At 41.1% G+C, this 18451-nt stretch overlaps 1 protein-coding gene across 1 annotated transcript; it reads right to left on the bottom strand.

Moving 5' to 3' along the window:
- LOC109946620 lies at positions 15161-17549 on the bottom strand. Its single transcript, XM_020555009.1, has 3 exons — positions 16989-17549; positions 15854-16834; positions 15161-15652 (listed from the first exon to the last, which is right to left on the bottom strand). Exons 1-3 carry the CDS (start codon positions 17547-17549, stop codon positions 15161-15163), a joined length of 2034 nt encoding a protein of 677 aa, XP_020410598.1.

Below are 18451 nucleotides of genomic sequence, written 5' to 3' on the forward strand. Positions count from 1 at the left end.
CGACATCAGTCCCTGCCGAACGGTAAGGTTGGCGTGACTTTTTGGTGAAGGGTTTGTGAGCTGAAGGGGGGGTGACCTGAGTAATTATTCAGTCTGTGGGTGCCGAACGGCAGCTTTGGTTTCCACTAGCATTTAAGGGGAGCATGATGTAGGACGGTAGCTAGGTGCCATCAAAGATTTCTGCAGAGATACCTTCTGTTTCATATTTGCCAAATGGCCTGAAGCAATGTTTGTTGGTTATCAACAACATTATCCCTCAAATAATAATAAACAATAAGCAATTAGTCATGTTGCTTATCATTTGCAGATTATTCACGTGGCCTAGCCTTGGATTTCTTCATCCCAGTGGTGGTCCACTCCTTCCAATATTAAATAAGGTAGCCAATGATGAAATAAAGTCCCCTGGTATAAAATAGTGGCTTCCTCTTTTGGTCATGCAAGCCATGCAAGACAGGGTGCCGAAGGCATCGTTCACGTTGGAGAGGCCGAGTGCTGAAAGCATCGCACATGCCGAGTAATGCTGAGGTGGCGAACATATCGCTCGCACCGAATAACTACGTGGACTTCCATTTGCATTGAAATGGTGGCTTGCTCTCTGGCCATGCAAACCATGTAAAGTAATATCCTTGGTTGGCATCTTCCCAATTGAAATTCTTCAAGGTGACCTAACGGTAGGCTGCTTTTGCAAATATGTCTTCTGTATGCTGGTGCCTTCAAACCCCAGGGTGTCTTCGACACAAATGGTGCTAAACGGTAAGCCAAAATATGATGCTGGAAAGGGTGCCGAGGGCACTAAAGGAAAGGAAGAACATAAGCTTTTTGTGTTGATTCCCACAGACGGCGCCAAACTGTTGATGCTCAAAATGGTTCAGCCAAGGTTGAGTCCAACTTAGTGATGAGGTGTGATGGATGATGGATGAAGGTGAGGACCTTCACCAAGTGTGTGAAGATTTGGGCAAACGATAAACATATAGAAGACAAGATATACGTGGTTCACCCGAATGATGGGCTACGTCCACAGAGAAGGATGTTCTCATTATGATAATGTTTGTTTACATTTGTACAAGGGGATTAGACCCAAATATAAAGATAGCAAGTGAGAAGCCCAGTCCAGAGATGGATCCAGAAGAGAGAGTCCAAGGCCTAAAGGTCTAGATCCAAGACCCGGATCCTCTTCTAAGGAAAGAGCAGTCTTCTTTTATAGGTGAGGGGGAGTCTTCATCTCTTGTAGTTTTCCGATGTGGGACTCCTCCTGCTTTGCTTAGAGTTGTGATTTGTGGTGATGCTTCTTTGGCTAAGGTGATGACCTCTCAAAGCATGACACGTGGATGATCTAGCCTAGCTAGTTGCTCGGTCAGTTACGGTACCAACAAGCTTTAATTTTTTGGTTGGTGAACTTTTATGGTTGGTGAAGGTTACATGTTTTTGGATGCCTATAAAAGGCCACTCCTTCTTCACATTTGAACACACACAATACACACAATAACACACAATACATTATCAAAATATCACATACACATTCTAATTCTCTCCTTGTCTACTTTTACATATATTCTCTACTTTATATTATTATTTTGGGCAAAGGTTATGTGACTTGGATACCTATATCTATCTATGAACGTGCTCATAGCGAATCTTGAGTTTGTGTACAAGGGGTCGTATCTTGGAGTCTTGTAGACCGTCAGTACCTGCACATAGGGAGGCTACAAAGGCTTTAGGACAGCGTCTTTGACGTGCTTCACCATACCAAACTCACCTTCTTACTTATTATTTATTTTCCTTTTACTTACCTATTATTTTGTTTTCTTCAATTTCATTATACCTTCAAAGCTTTCCAATTTATTTATATGTTATTTATAATATAAATGTTTTGTATTTGGCTTTACGGAAAGAGGAAAACTATTATTTTTTATAACAGTAAGAGTGTGCTTCAATATTTAATTGATATTGACTCTTAATATTGTTGGCCTGCAACCGATGTCTAACAACCAGTCTCTGCATTTCTGGTGTATAAAACATCCTTCTATATCCTGTATTAACAACTTCATTAACTACGTCCACATAAGCTTGGTTGCGTAGACGATTGTGGTATACTTCTTCATCTGCTGGGATGAGGCCATCGGGTCCCATTTGGAGCCCTCCTCATGTATCATCACTCTGATTGGGTTGCATCCTAAATATTAATTTAACAGGTTAGTGAATAACAAAACAATTTAATGAAATCATAAAACTCACTATGATACCAACTTGTCACGCCCCAACCCACAGATTTACATAACCTTGGGTTAAAATGTGATTCACACCTTAATTATAGAATTTAATAAAAATTATAACAAAAATGTGAAGGAAACATTTAAAGAAATAAAATAAATATTTCACATAGAATATTCAGTGGAAACGACAACATCTAAAATCTTATAATTTTTACATTATTTTACAAGTTAGAACTACTCAAGAGTTCACTAAAAGAGTAGCTCATGATTCATCCACAAGCTATGTACACAATACACTATAGATATGCCAAAATCATCACAAGCACTAGATTTCAGGTTCAGTACCTGCAAAATCTGTTAGGGGATGAGCGAAACCACAGCTAGGGACATAAACCTTTTCACGGTAAATTGATATAACTAAATTAAGTGACATACAATCACACAACCAAGTATCACATTATTAATAATAATGCATGAATGCTCTTCATCTAATCCTGTTAATTCATGTAACTGGATAAGCAGACCTGCATGTCCCATACCATGTGTATACCACTTGGTCCTGAATGCCCATTTATATGAACTAACCCCCATCTCAATCATCCCATAAATCCCCTTTTGTTAGTCATCTTGTCTAACTCCATGTCGCCAGTCCCGTATCACCCAATAAAAATCATGTGCACTGTGGGATCCCTAAGATCTAGTACTTGCCAAGAGTTAGACTCAACTACATAAAAGATCATTTCCATTATCCTCTTTTTCCATCATTATTTTCTCATCCCAACAATTCCAGCCAATTTCCATGACATGATATAATTATGCCTTTCACATATCCTATATACAATATAACCATTTAAAATATCACCAATGTATATATAATTATGCCAACATTGTTCAAATAGTTAACAACACGTAAACATCCAACATGAAGAATATCTATATAATGTCAAGAACATCCATCAAATTATAATATCATGCATAATATAGTACCCACGAAATTTAATTAAATCAATTTCTGAAAAAGGCCCCTTAAGAAACCCCCTACCTTGACACAAAAGATTTTTCTAGAAATGTAAGGTATTTCCCAATTTTCCACCGCATTCAAAAACTCAGTTTCCCACTCTTTTTCTTAACAATTCTACTTCTCTCTACCTCTATTTCTCTCTCGCTTTCTTTGCTCATTTATTGTGCAAATAATCACCTATATATATACAAAGAATAAGTCGGCAACTACTCATTTCCTATTGGATGGTGTACTGGCGGTTTATATACTTACTATCCAAGTAATGTATATAGATATTAATGTAGTCTTGCAGATAAGAAAGAATGTCTTATAAGACATGTTGTGACTCCTCCAATTCTTCCAATCCTATTCTACTCCTCCAATTCCTCTAATCCTATTCTAACATTCTTCTTGGTGAGTTGACAAAGCTAGTAATCATAGCCTTGCTACTTAACATGTTTTTTCCTTTGACACCTAACCACATTATCAAGAACTATTTTACTAATATATATACATATGTATAATAGAATTATATATATGTAATACACATATATAATAAAATAAGATATATATAAAATAAAATAATATATGTAATAAAATAAGATATAATATATATAATTAGAACAATACATAAAACAATATATGTATATTTAACAAAGATAATTACTTATATATATATATAGCAACTATCTTTCTTTAATTTTATGGAGACGAACTCTCACAGCCACTTTGGGATTGTGCCTTGTGCTTTCCTTTGTGGTTCATATTACCGGGCTTATCACTTTTCTAACCTGCCTCCTTGAGTGGTTGTTCGACTTACTCAGCAGAATTCTTCGCATTGATTCGATCGTCATCCCAAAACGCGTATCATTCTGCGGTTGCAAAGACCTCTACTAGACTCTAGCTAGGAGCAATAATCAGTTCGCAATACATGTCGTGCTCAGCTGGTAAGCTTTTATTGAAAGCAGAGGATGCGCTTCGATCATCACATCCCACAATGTTGGCTTTCTCTGCCATGAACTTTTTGATGTAATCTCAGAGGGACTCATCAGGCTTTTGGCGCAGCTGGTAAGAAGTGTACTAGTTTCTTGATCATCCGGTAAGAAGTGTACTAGTTTGTGAAGATGAAATTCAGCTTCTTGAAGCAGCTGATCAACACGGATGGCAGGGTATGGAACTAATCCTGAGCTGCTTTTTGTAAGGTCATTGCAAATACCTTGCAAAGCAGTGCATCCTCGAAATTGTAGAGAATCATGACACTTTTGTAATGCTTCAGATGGCTCTCGGGATCAGAATCCCTTTTTGAAGTGTGTGAAAGAGGCGTTAAGAATCGCCTTGGTAGAGCCGCTTCCTCGATATTAGCGGTGAATGGTGAGGAGTTTAGTTGGTCCACCTCCTCAGGCAAAACATCTTCGAAATCAGCATCCTCAAAATCTCCTCCCATCTTCAAGTCTCAAAGTCGGCCATTCACAAGCTTCTCGACATCATCTGCCTGCATGGCATGCGGTGCACGTCAGTGTCTCCCATGACATTGGCGTCGCTGGTCTACCTCCTCGTTGTCTCTACAAAGTAGATCTTCATGGCTATCCTGCATACGCGACGTATTAGTGGACTGCACTTACAAGGGATCCTTTGTGGCTTGTTGCTGTGAGTAGGCTCTTTTGGAGATAGCACATTTGCGTCTTTCTTCCCGTATTTCATGGAAGAAAATTGTAACTTGTGGTGCCCATGTTTATCTTTTTTTTTTTTTTTTTTAACCTGTGGCAAACAAAAATTAATAAAAAAATTAGTCACCTTATGATTGGAGATGAAAGTAAATGGGTCCCACCGGGGATGCCAAAATTATGTTGAAGAAAAATGTGAACCTCCCAACATATTTTCACCACCACTAATTAAATAATGGGGCTTTATTATTTTAGGTTTGACCCATTCGAGAAGCGGTGTATCTTAATTACAATCCCTTACTTCAAGGGAACACCCTTTGATTCTATCATAAAGAAACAAAACTTATGTGTTTGGTTTTGCGGCTGCTCCTAAGTAGAACCTCAAGGTGCCTATATATCTCCTGCGGGAATCAATGACTCATTGGAAGGAAAATTTGATTTGAATTGTATTGAGAAGGGTTTGAGTGAATTTAGTTAAATAAACTAGTGATTCAATATGGAATTGTGTTTGTGGCGAATTTGGTTAAAAATAAACCATGGATTCAAATTTGGTTGTGGTTGCTTCTAGTGGGATGCTAAACTGCCTACGTACACTTGACGGGATCAAACCGATGTAGTTTCAAATTGATTTGTGTGGAGACAGATTTTGATATGGGGGAATTTGGTTGATGTAACCAGAGATTCAAATTTGGTTGCGATTGTGCCTAGTGGGATGTTAGATTGCCTACGTACTCATGACGAGATTAAACCAATGTAGTTCCAAATAATTTGAAAATTAATGGGTAAGCGTGGCCCATTAATTTAGAATTTGTGTCTTTGAGACAGTTTAGAGATTTTAAGATTTTCATAGTTAAATGACCTATGGAAAAAGAAATTGGATGGTTTTATACCATTTCTCTTATTATCAATGTCCAAGAAAAATAATGAGCAATTTTGATGAACTCATTAATTTTCTTCAATTGACATTTGCATTTGGATCCAAATCTGGCCTTGAGAATTTTAATATTGATCCATTAACTATACATTAAGCAATTTGGGCCTCTGTAAATTTGATGAATATTTATTTGGATCACCCATTAAATATTTTGGGCTTTTGAGACTTAATATGCATGCAACCTAATAATATGCTTCCAGGCCTTGACATTTTTTTATTAGTTGGCTCATGATTGGTCATCTTCTTTCTCATCCCTTTAAGTGAACAAATCATTATCAAATTAGGATTTCAAAAATTGGAGCAGTGAAGGAATTATAGTCTTGACTGACTTAGGAAACAATTACATTGCCAAGAATCCCCCCTTTATTTAGAATAAATCCCAGACCAATTTTCCTTTGCTTCACAGTCAGACCATCTTAGAGAGCAATCTTCGTTTTCTCAACAAAATGTATGACACAGCCAAGAGTTTCATAGAATAGCATCTCTTTTTGTTTCTTTAGTTAAAGTAGACAACAAACATAATTGTAAACCAACTAGCCCAGTCCCAAAGAGGCATGCGCCTCTTCTTTTTTCTTTCTTTTTGCTGAATTTTCTTCTTTTTTCTTTTGTTGTGTTTGTATGCAAACAATCACACAAAGCCATCTTCCAAAACAGGGCTATATATAAGCCTTTTCCCTTGTTTTTTCTGTATGTACAACAAACACAAGATAAAGAAGATCATCCAAGAGAGAGAGGGGTTGTACGACACAACATTTTCTTATTATTTGTTTTGACATAACAACATGACTTCCTTTTCTTGAAGACCTCCATCCTTTTTTTTTTTGTGCTGCTACCTTTTCTTTTCTTTATGACTAAACACCCTTTTTTATTTTTGATGCAGTGTATATAGAGAAAAAAAGGAAAGCTTTCTCAAGCGGAGAAGGAGGTCAGAGAGTCCAAGAGGTAATACACGTTCCTGTTTTTTCTATACATTTTGGAATTAACTCCTATAATATCTTCTTTGTTTTTGTTCTCCCATGGATTTCCTTTTGCTCAGCAGAGCTTTGTTGAACGGGAATCATCAAGAGGATTTGCTATCCACCCATGTGATTTAAGGGTTGCCACCTAACATGGATTTATCATCCAAGAAATTGATTCAAGTGTTGCCACCCAACATGGATTTATCATCCAAGAATTAAATTTAAGGGCCACCCAAAATGGATTTATCATCTAAAAATTAGATTTATGGGTTGCCACCCCAACATGGATTTATCATCCAAGAAATTGATTCAAGGGTTGCCACCATACAAAAATTAACGGGGATGACAGTATACCTGTGACAATTTCTTTCATCTCTATGCTCTAGCAATTTTTCCAGCAGCAGCCCCTTTTTTCTTCCTTTTCTTCTTGTTTTACTCTTTGCTGATGTGTTTTTTGTAGGCTACATGTGAGAGACCTCTTTAGGGTAGGATGCTTCATTCAAATATTGAATAATCAGCTCCACAAAAATTGGAGACACCAACTTCTCTTGAGAGTTTTCATTGGTTGGTTAGACTCCCACCTTTTTTGAACTCTTTTCCTATACATGGTTTATCAAGTTGTGTTTTAGCTCTGCCCTCAATTTGAGGCTTGCTGGATGTGGCTAATCCAGGTGGATCTTCCGTACATAATTCAATATGATATTAAATCCATATCATATTATGTTACTTAATTATTATTTTATTTAATTATTATACACCCATTAAAAGTTTGCGGTTCAAACCTAATGGAATTGAAACCGCTCAAACTTAAAGGTTTATATTATTTAAACTTTTTAAACCATACATGACGTAAGGTTGAAAATCAATTGTTATTTTTAGTTTTTAGTTTTTAGAAAAATCATTCTGTATATAAATCGATTGTTAGAATGAATTAAGAAATCAGTTTTCATTCAATTTTATTCCATTCTCCATAATCATTATATTCCTTATTATTCTTGATTAAGAGTTCTACAAGAAACCTTTGATCAAGTGGTATCAGAGTGAACAGATTCTGCTGTAACTTGTGGTTTATGATCTCAACTCGCAAACAAATCGATGTTTCAGGTGAAGAACTTGTTGGACCATTAATTTCAGAAAAAGCTCTTCGACAAAAGAAGAAGAAAGCAATGGCAGAAGGAGAAGGAACCGAGGCTAAGATTGCATCGTTGGCTCAATAAATGGAGAAAATGACGCCGATGATGGCAAAGTTGGTGAAGAATCTTGCATGCAAACTGCAAGATGAGATTCCCGAAGATTCCAGGAGGAAGACCTCAAGAACTAAAACATCCAAAGTTAAGAAAAGGGTGCAATTTAGTGAAGAGGAAGATTCCGATGAGGAAGAGGAGTCTATAGAGAAGTTTGGTGCAGATCAAAGCCAAGAGAAGGAATCGGATGCTGATAAAGCTGGTAAGTCCAAAACTTCTATGAATGGTCTTAAAATTGATGTTAAGATTGATATTCCGGCGTATGATGGTGACATCAATACCAAGAAGTTGGATACTTGGATTGACCAGTTAGAAACTTATTATATTATTTATGAGTATAATAACCGTCAAAGGATCAACTTTGCAACGTTAAAGTTGACCAAGCATGCTTTGCCATGGTGGAAGGCTTATAACAAACATTATTATATAACGACTATGACATGAAAAAAGTTTAAGTGACCCATAAAAAAGCAGTTTTACCCTGTTGGTTTCGAAGAGGATAGATGGTTCAAGTGGTAGCATTTGAGACAGAGTTTTGGATAGTCTGTGCAAGATTATGGAGCAAAGTGTCAAAATCAGGCTATGGTGTTGGACCTAGACTTGGAAGACCATGAACTCCTTATGAAGTTTATTGGGGGCTTGCAAGTGTATATTCGCAAAGAGTTGCGATTGTTAAAGGTTGAAGACTTTGAAGAGGCAATAGTTATGGCAACAGCCATCGAATCAAAGAATAAGAAAGTGGACAAAAAGGAGGATAAGAAGGATTCAAGGAAATTTGAAGTTAGGAGTAGCAGTAGTAAAAATAGGGAGCAAAGTTCTGGAAAGAAGCAGACAAACTGTGAGCATTGCAACAAGCCAAGTCATAGTAAAGAAAGATGTTACATTCTTCATCCTGAGCTTAGGGAGAAGGAAAATGAGAAGAAGTAACCAAAAAGATCTTAAAAGAGCATTGAGTGCTAACAAGATTGTGAAAATTCCAGAAATGGTGCAACCCGACACGAAGTTGACTCTCATGACCTAGAAGCTTGTTCATCCGGAAGGTCGTGAAGACTTGTTTAATGTTTCATATATAGGTAAAGCATGATTTGATAGACACTATAATTGATCCAGGAAGCCAAAAGAATCTCATTTCAGAGGCATTAGTCTGAAAGTTGCGATTAACAACCACTCCTCATCCTAACCCATACTCGTTGGGATGGATACAGAAAGATGTTGAGTCACAAATTACTCGACAATGTACTTTCAAGTTTTCAATGACTAGAGAATACATTGACAAAGTGACTTGTGAGGTAGTACCATTGGATGTATGCCAAGTAATTTTTGGTAGTACATACTTGTGGGATCGTGATGCAATGTTCTATCGATGACATAGAAAGTATAGATTTATGAAGGATGGAGTAGAGTACTTCATTCATGCTAGAAAAGTTTCCTTGAGTAATACTTTGATTAGTGCTAATCAAGCTAAAAGGATAGGGAATGCTTGTGGGAAGTTCGTCTTATTGGTGGTTCAACCACGAGAAAACACCTCATCCACATATGTGTTATCTACTATGATGCTTACTCCTAGACAGAAACTTTATGGAGGAGTTACAATTGCAATTCTCAGACTTGTTTGAGAATGTTGAAGGCTTACCACCGTAGCGCCCAGTAGAGCATGAGATACAACTCGTTGGAGAATCTCCATTGCCTAATTTGGGTATGTATTGTCATTCAATGCAGGAGAACGAAAAATCAAGAGACAAGTCAAAGAGCTCCTAGAGCAAGGAGTATTGAAGCCAAGCTGCTCCCCTTGTGGATCCCCAGTATTATTGATCCCAAAGAAAGATGGCAGTTGGCGTATGTGCATTGATTTTCGGGCACTCAACAAAATCACTATTAAAATCGGTATCCATTACCTAGGATAGATGATTTAAGGGATCAACTACAGTCAGCTCGATGGTTCACCAAACTAGATTTGAAGTCTGGTTATCATCAAGTCAGAATCAAAGAAGAAGATACATGGAAAACCGCATTTAAAACCAAACGGGGCGTCTTCGAGTGGCTAGTGATGCCGTTTGGTTTATGCAATGCTCCAGCAACATTTATGCGTCTCATGAATGAGGTTCTTCGTTCATACATTGATGATTTTGTCATTGTTTACTTGGACGACATCTTGGTGTTTAGTCCTACTTGGGAAGAACATTTGATTCATGTTGAGAAAGTGTTAGAGACATTAAGGCAATATCAATTATGACTGAATCTAAAGAAATGCGAGTTTGGGAAGAGTTCTCTAGTGTATCTTGGTTTTATAGTTGGCGACGGAGAATTGAAGGTTGATCCGTCCAAGGCGCTGGCCACCTTTATGGGAGTTTGTCAGTATCTATGTAAGTTTATCCGCCATTTTTTCTCAAATTTCTGGGGCATTATTTGAATTAACTAAGGCAAGAAGAAAGTTTGAATGGTTAGATAAACATGAAGATACCTTTAGATTGCTTAAAAAGAAGATCTCAGAAGCTCCAGTTTTAGCTTTTCCCAATTTGCAAAGATCATTTGAGGTAGAAACGGATGCGAGTAATTACTCTTTGGGTGGCATTTTGAAGCAAGATGGGAAGTCAGTTGAGTATTATTTTGAGATGTTCAATGCTGCAATGCGAAATTATCCTACCTACGATAAGGAGTTGTTTGCCTTACATCAGTGTGTGAAACTTTGGAGATGCTACTTATTAGGTAAGGAAGTGATAATGCACTCCGACCACAAGCATTTGCAGTACTTACAGACACAGTCCAAGTTGCAGTAAGCTCGACACAAGAAGTGGATGTCCTACTTGCAACAATTCAACATCATTATCAAGTACAAGAAAGGGGTTACAAACAAGTTGGCAGATATGTTGTCTAGAACTCCAGGACATTCCGCTTTGTTGGTGGCTCTGCAACTCCAACCTATGATACTTTCCGAGTACGTAACAAGTTATGATAGTGATCCATAATTCAAAATGTTCTCTAAGAAGCTGCAACGTGGGAAGCCATGCCAATTTGAGATGAAGGATGGCTTAATGTTCAAGGGAAAACAACTATGCACCCCCAACAATGGAGATCGATTGCAATGGATCAGTGAGGCTCATACTTCTAGATGTGCAGGTCATTTCGGAGTTGACAAAACCCTCCTCAATCTACAACGTTATGTTTATTGGCCTCGGATGCATGTGGATGTTTCTCGTTTTATTCGAGGTTGCGTGTTATGCAACATCTCAAAACCATCAAGGAAGTTAGGGTTGTATACACCACTTCCGGTACCAAATAGGCCATGGGAAAGTATCTCAATGGACTTATTCGGTGGTTTGCCTACAACTTCCACTGGGTTTGATTACTTGTTTGTTGTGGTGGATAGATTCAGCAAAATGGTGATCCTAATTCTTTGTAAGAAGACAATCTCAGGAGAAGGTGCCGCAAAGTTGTTTTTCATACATGTTTGGAAACATTTCGGGTTACCTACTTCTATCATTTCGGATTGAGATAGGAGATTTCTTGGTCTATTTTGGAAGTCTTTATGGGGATTGATGGACACAAAGCTTAAACATAGTACTGCTTTTCATCCTCAAACAGATGGACAAACAGAAGTGGTAAATCGAACCATGGTACATCTATTGAGAGGATATAACTCTAAGCATCCTCGTACTTGGGATGCGAGTTTACCTTATCTACAATTTACCTTTAATAGGGCAATTCATAGTTCTACTTTGAAGTCACCTTTCGAAGTCTGTTTGGGATACCTACCTTCGAGTCCATTTGATATCGTCTTCTCATTTGGTGACAAGCAAAATGGAGAAGGAAATGATGATAGGCTAAAAGCACAGCGATACAAAGCGCAACATGATAGACATAGGCTCCAGCATGACTTCAAAGCAGGTGATCTGGTTTGGTTAAAACTCAGCAAGGAAAGATTACATGGTGTAGGAAGGAAATTAAAGCCAATTCGATATAGGCCATTCAAGATCTTGAAAAAGATTGGAGAGAATGCATTTAGACTTGAGCTGCCACCTTACATACAGATGTATTCAGTAATAAATGCCGAGTATTTAAAACCCTTTGAGCCATCATTATTGAATGATGATGAAGACTTTAAGGATTCTCGACTTCCCTCACTGGATGATCTATGATTTGAGAGGGAAGACCCATTGATAGCAGACTGCATTCTTGAGTAGAAAGCCACTACAACTCGGCGTGGTCAGATAGAATCCTATTGCATTGGAAGAAAGGGACAGTTGCCAAGCAAGTCAAAATGGTTTCACAAGGAAAAATGAATTCAAGAGTTCCCTCAATGCAGTTTTAGCTTTCGCAGGAGCTTCAGCTTCCCTAAAATGGGGAGTCATGATCCAGGTGGATCTTCCGTACGTAATACAATATGATATTAAATCCATATCATATTATGTTACATAATTATCATTTTATTTAACTATTATACACCCATTAAAAGTTTGCGGTTCAAACCTAATGGATTTGAAACCGCTCAAACTTAAAGGTTTATATTAATTAAACTTTTTAAACCATACATGATGTAAGGTTTAAAATCAATTACTATTTTTAGTTTTCCATTTTAAAAAAACTCATTCTGTATATATATTGATTGTTAGAATGAATTAAGAAATCAGTTTTCATTCGATTCTATTCCTTTCTCCATAATCATTGTGTTCCTTATTATTCCTGATTAAGAGTTCCACAAGAAACCTTTGATCAGTGGCACATGACCAAAGCTCATTTGACTTCTTTGTTGTTTCAATGCACATGCGTATCAAAGTTGTGCGACTTATTCAATCCCACGTTTGAATTTTTTGTGAATTTTTTTATTTCAACAAATGCCTCCTCAAGCTTTGTGCGTGTGATGCCTTTATGCATGCAAAGCTTGAGATGCTTTTAACTAGCATTGTAAGCTAACATCCCTTTTTTTTTTACACCTTTGATTTTAGGTGATGGATACTTACGGAAATCTTCACAAGGAGCATGCTTTTGATGAATATGGTAGGGCCATCGCCTTTGGCCCCCAGTACATGTGATCTTGCCCTATGAATTCAATCAGGCTTATGGTGCCTTTTGAGAGTCGAACAACTTGGTTCACCACAGATCACGTGAGTAGTGGACTTCTCAAGCTCAACCCACATGAGGAAGACAGAGTTATTCAAATTTCTCAAGTAAAGGGCCTACGTTTTCTAGCTCACTCTTTGATGAAAGTAAACAATGAGATAGAAGGAGATAAACAATGTCTTCTTAGAGATGAATTTTATCTGGTTATGCACAGGATGCATCGCAACAAAATTTCACGGGAAAGCAACTTCATTTTTTTGGTCGAGCTAACTTTTGAGCATTTGTACTAGCTTGGACGAAGTATATTTTGAATGACTTCGGTGATGTCCTTTGGCAAGCTGACATATATGGAGTTGTTGCCATTTCACGGTAGTATTATGATTTTTGCCCTAATGTTTGGAGAGAATTTTACAAGTTATGGGGGCCCTTATCCAACACATTCCATCATGGGAACGGTGAAATGGGCATTTCTCTATACGACCTGAAAGTTATTGGCGGATTACCAATTTTGGGTCTCCCATGTAATCAATTTATCCTTTTGAATGTAGAATTATGCCATGAGGATTTATATCCTTCAACTGTTGGGAAACTTTTGAGAATCCATGCTCAATTATGCTTTTTCCACAAGAAGGGGCAAGTTTTCCACGATCAATGGATCAAGCATTTCTTTCAAGGGGAAGCCATATATGGTGCTGTTGGTAATAGCAATAACATAATTCCCAAATATAAAGCCAAAGACCGCAAATTTCCCTTGAACATTTCACGTGAAGGACAATTGGTTGCTTTCTTAGCCTTTTGGCTTAGTCGCTTTGTCTTGCCCCTTGATAATGCTATAAGGCCATAATGTTTAAATATGGAAACTTTGCTATAGCGCAGGTTCAGAGTTTCACTTGCGATGGGGTCGGGTTGCTGACATGCTGGGGAAGAGGAAAGCCTTGGAGGAGGCTCATCAGCATGTGATGGGGTCGGGGCCGAGACTTCCGCCTTTTGATCTGCAGGCGCCGCCGAAGCTCCCCTTCGGCATGAAGGACGTGTTTGCTGAAGGGGTGGAGAAGGTAGACTTCGGCAGGCTACGCCAACAGAAGAAGGAGGTGAACCTAGCTATGCACCGGCAGGAGGTGCCCTTGGTTAACATCTTCCTAGAAGGCGTGAAGAGTGATCCTGAGGCTCTGGCGAGGACCCCAGCCTCGTCCTTCATAGACCGGGCCCAAAAAACGATCCTCACCTCTGCCTATGTAAGTTTTGGCCTTCTTTTGTGAAAAATGTTTTTGGATTATTCTTGTGTGGATTGACTGATGTTGCTTTGCTTTGCAGGCCTTTGGCGAGATGTATGTCAGTATGGCCAAGGTGGATAAAGAGATCCAGAGGCTGAAGAGGCGTGATGAGCTGGCCAAGAGCAAGATGGCGGAGACGCAGGAGGCTATCCGAAAGAAGAACGCCCTGCTGTTGCAAAAGGCGGCCCTGGCCAAGGAGGTGGAGGAGCTGAAGAGGTCGAAGGCCGAGGAGGTGGCCGCTGCCCGGGTCGAGGCGATCGAGTCCTTCCGAACCTCAGAGGAGCTGAAGAGCTATATCATGGACTGACTAATGGATGAGCAGCTTCGCTGGGAAGATAGGCTGGTTAGGTTCAACCCCTCGGTTGAGATTAACTTTGATACGAGTGGCGAGCCTCCTGCACAGAGTCCTCCTGCTGATGCTAGTGTCCCGACACCAGAGGCGGAGCCGGCCACTAAGGATACCCCTTCTACAGAGTCTTGAAAGCATTGCCTTCTTTATGTATTATAGCTGATGTATTCTAGCTATCTTGTTAGAACGCTTTGCCTTGCGGGGAGCAAGGTTGTTTATTTTTGCTTTGTATGAACAATTTGCCTTGCGTGGGGCAAGGTTGTTTTGATTTATGATATGAGACTTGTTATGTGATATCAATTGTGCTAGTAAAATAATAGCCATGTGAATGCATGAAAATCAGGCATTTCATTTAAACAGGTGCCGAAAGGCAGAAGGTACAAGAGTTCTAGGGTCTAGATATGTTTACTTCTACCTTAGAGTAAATGCTCAGGACCAAAGTATTGTCCTAGGGTCTAGATATGTTTACTTGTAGTAGTACTTGAGGTTATCAGCGTTCCAGGGATGAGGCAGCATCTTCCCCCTGGGATCGCGAAGCTGATAAGTGCCGGGGCGGTAGATTTTGATAATCTCATAAGGACCCTCCCATGTAGGGCCGAGGGTACCTTCGGTAGGATTTTTGGTAGCCAAAGAAACCTTGCGCATGACCCAGTCCCCTATTTTGAAAGCGCGGGGCTTGACTCGGGAGTCGTAATACTTGGCGATGCGTTGTTTGTACGCATCATTGCGGATGCTTGATTGGTCACAGAGCTCGTCAATGAAGTCGAGGTTGAGGGCTAACTGCTCGTCATTGGCCTTGGCATCGTAAGTGGAGGTTCGGTATATGGGCTGGCCAATCTCTACCGGTGCCACGGCCTCGGTTCCAAATGAGAGGGAGAACGGCGTTTCACCGGTGGATGTGTGGAAGGTGGTGTGGTAGGACCAGAGTACTTCCGGGAGTAGTTCTGGCCAGCAGCCCTTGGCTTTGTCAAGTTTTGTCTTGAGGGTCTTCTTGATAATTTTGTTCACGGCTTCGACCTGGCCATTGGACTGAGGATGGGCTGGGGAGGCGAAGCACAGACGAATCTTGAGGTTATAACAAAATTGTTTGAATTTGGCATTGTCAAATTGCCGGCCATTGTCTATGATGATAGAGTTGGGGATGCCGAAGCGACATACAATACTTTGCCACACAAAGGTTTCGATGCGGGCCGCAGTGATGGTGGCCAAGGCTTCGGCCTCAGCCCATTTGGTGAAGTAGTCTACGGCCACAACTGCATATTTGACTTGGCCCTTGCCCTCTGGCATCGGTCCAATGAGATCCAGTCCCCATTGGGCAAATGGCCAAGGACTGATCATGGCCGTCAATGGTTCTGCCGGGAGTTGTGGAATGTTGGCAAATCTCTGACATTTGTCGCATTTCTGGGTGAAGGCCTGGGCGTCAGTGTGGAGTGGAGGCCAGAAGTATCCTTGGCGAATTGCCTTATGAGCCAACGAGCGTGCGCCCGAGTGGTTGCCGCAGATGCCTTCACGGATTTCGGGGAGGACATAGTGACCCTCATCTGGAGTCAGGCATCGGAGGTAAGGAAGGCTGAAACCCCGCTTGTATAAGGAGCCGTTAATGATCAGGTATCGGGCAGAGCGATGGCGAACGCGTCGTGCCTCGGCCGAATTAGCTGGTAGTGTTTGGTTCTGCAAAAACTGGAGGATGGGGTCAATCCATGTAGTGCTGTGATCAATGGTGCAAATGAGTAGGGCTTGTGTGCTGAGCTGGTCCAAAAACTCGATGTGGATGTGGCGACCTATTCCCTGCTCCAAGGCTGATGCCAACCTGGCTAATGCATCGGCGTGGCTATTCTCAGAGAGTGGCACTTGGTTTATAGAGTGGGCGTGGAAGGTTGCCAGCAAGTGCCGAGCGTGCTGGAGGTAAGCCGTCATAGACGCATCCTTGGCCGTGAAGTCCTGGTTGACCTGGTGGACAACGAGCTGTGAGTCGCTGAATATCTGAATTTGTTTGGCGTCCATCTCTTTGGCTAGTTGAAGACCAGCTAAGAGTGCTTCATATTTAGCCTCATTGTTGGAGGCTTGGAATTTGAAGCGGAGGGCGTACTCGAGGGCAACCTTGTCTGGGGAGACGAGAACGAGGCCGGGCCCACACCCCTGGGCATTAGAAGAGCCATAGGGGCTGGGTCAGGTTGAAAGTGCTTTTGTTGGCGGTTTGGTCCTGGCTCGGAGGGAGATTGGGTTCGGTTATGAGCTGGGTAGCTGCTGAAGCTTGGGGCTCCGTGAATTCGGATAAGAAGTCAGCAACGGCCTGCCCCCTTATAGCCGGGCGGGGTTTGTAATGAATATCAAACTCGCCCAGTTCAATGGCCCACTTAACCAGCCTCCCAGAAGTTTCTGGTTTCTGCAACACTTGTCGAAGCGGTTGGTTGGTTAAGACATGGATGGTGTGAGCTTGGAAATATGGTCGGAGGCATTTAGCTGAGACGACCCGGGCGAACGCCAATTTTTCGATGTCTGGGTACCGAACTTGGGCATCTTGCAACGCCTTACTAACATAATGCACTGGGTGTTCCGCGTTATCCTTTGATCGGATGAGCACAGAGCTAACTGCCGAAACTGAGACGGAGAGATAAATCACGAGGATGTCTCCGTGCTCAGGGGTTGACAATAAAAGGGCCTGGCCCATATACTCCTTGAGCTCACTGAAAGCCGTGTCGCATTCAGCAATCCAGGTGATGTTTCGCTTGGTGCCTTTAAGGGCCTTGAAGAATGGGGCGCAGCGGTCAGTGGCTTTGGAGATAAATCTAGTCAGGGCTGCGACACGCCCTGTAAGGCTTTGGATATCCTTGACTGTCTTAGGTATTGTCATGTCTAAGATGGCCTGGATCTTTTCTGGATTGGCCTCAATACCCCTCTGGCTGATCATAAAGCCAAGGAATTTGCCGGAAGCCACCCCGAATGAACATTTGGTGGGGTTGAGCCTCATTTTTGTACTGCTTCAGGATGGTGAACATGGCAGAGAGGTTAGGGATGTGTTGGTCAGCTGTGCGACTCTTGACTAGCATGTCATCGACATACACTTCCATGGTATTGCCAATCAGTGGGGCGAAGAGGCTGTTCACCAGACGCTGATAAGTAGCCCCGGCGTTCTTGAGGCTGAAAGACATCACCTTATAGCAGTAAAGGCCACGATCCGTAATAAAAGAGGTGTGGGCCTGATCTTCGGGGTGCATGAAGATCTGATTGTAACCTGAGTAAGCATCCATGAAGCTAAGGAGGGCGTGGCCAGCTGTGGCGTCGACCAGCTGGTCAATGCGGGGTAGGGGGAAGCTGTCCTTTGGGTAGGCCCGATTAAGGTTGGTGTAATCGACACAAATGCGCCAGCCCTTTCTTGGTTTACGGACCATCACGACATTGGCCAGCCATGTAGGATAGTCAACCTCCCTGATGAATCCGATACTACTCAATCGATCCACCTCCGCCCTCATAGCCTCATAGCGCTCGGGATCATAAGCACAACGCTTCTGTCGGACTGGTCGGATGACAAGATTGACGCTAAGCCTATGGGATATGATGTCTGGTGATATGTCAGGCATGTCATTGTAGGACCATATGAAGACTTCGAAGTTGAGGCGGAGGAAGGCGACCAGGTCAGAGCGAAGCTCTGGCGAGATGGAGGTGCCGATCCGGACTTGTCGATCCGGGATATCGTCATGGAGGGTAACCAGCTCTAGGTCTTCCATGGGTTCGGCTTGCTGTGTGATAGACTCC

This window comes from Prunus persica, chromosome G1, assembly GCF_000346465.2.
Source record: "Prunus persica cultivar Lovell chromosome G1, Prunus_persica_NCBIv2, whole genome shotgun sequence".
Taxonomy (NCBI): Eukaryota; Viridiplantae; Streptophyta; class Magnoliopsida; order Rosales; family Rosaceae; genus Prunus; species Prunus persica.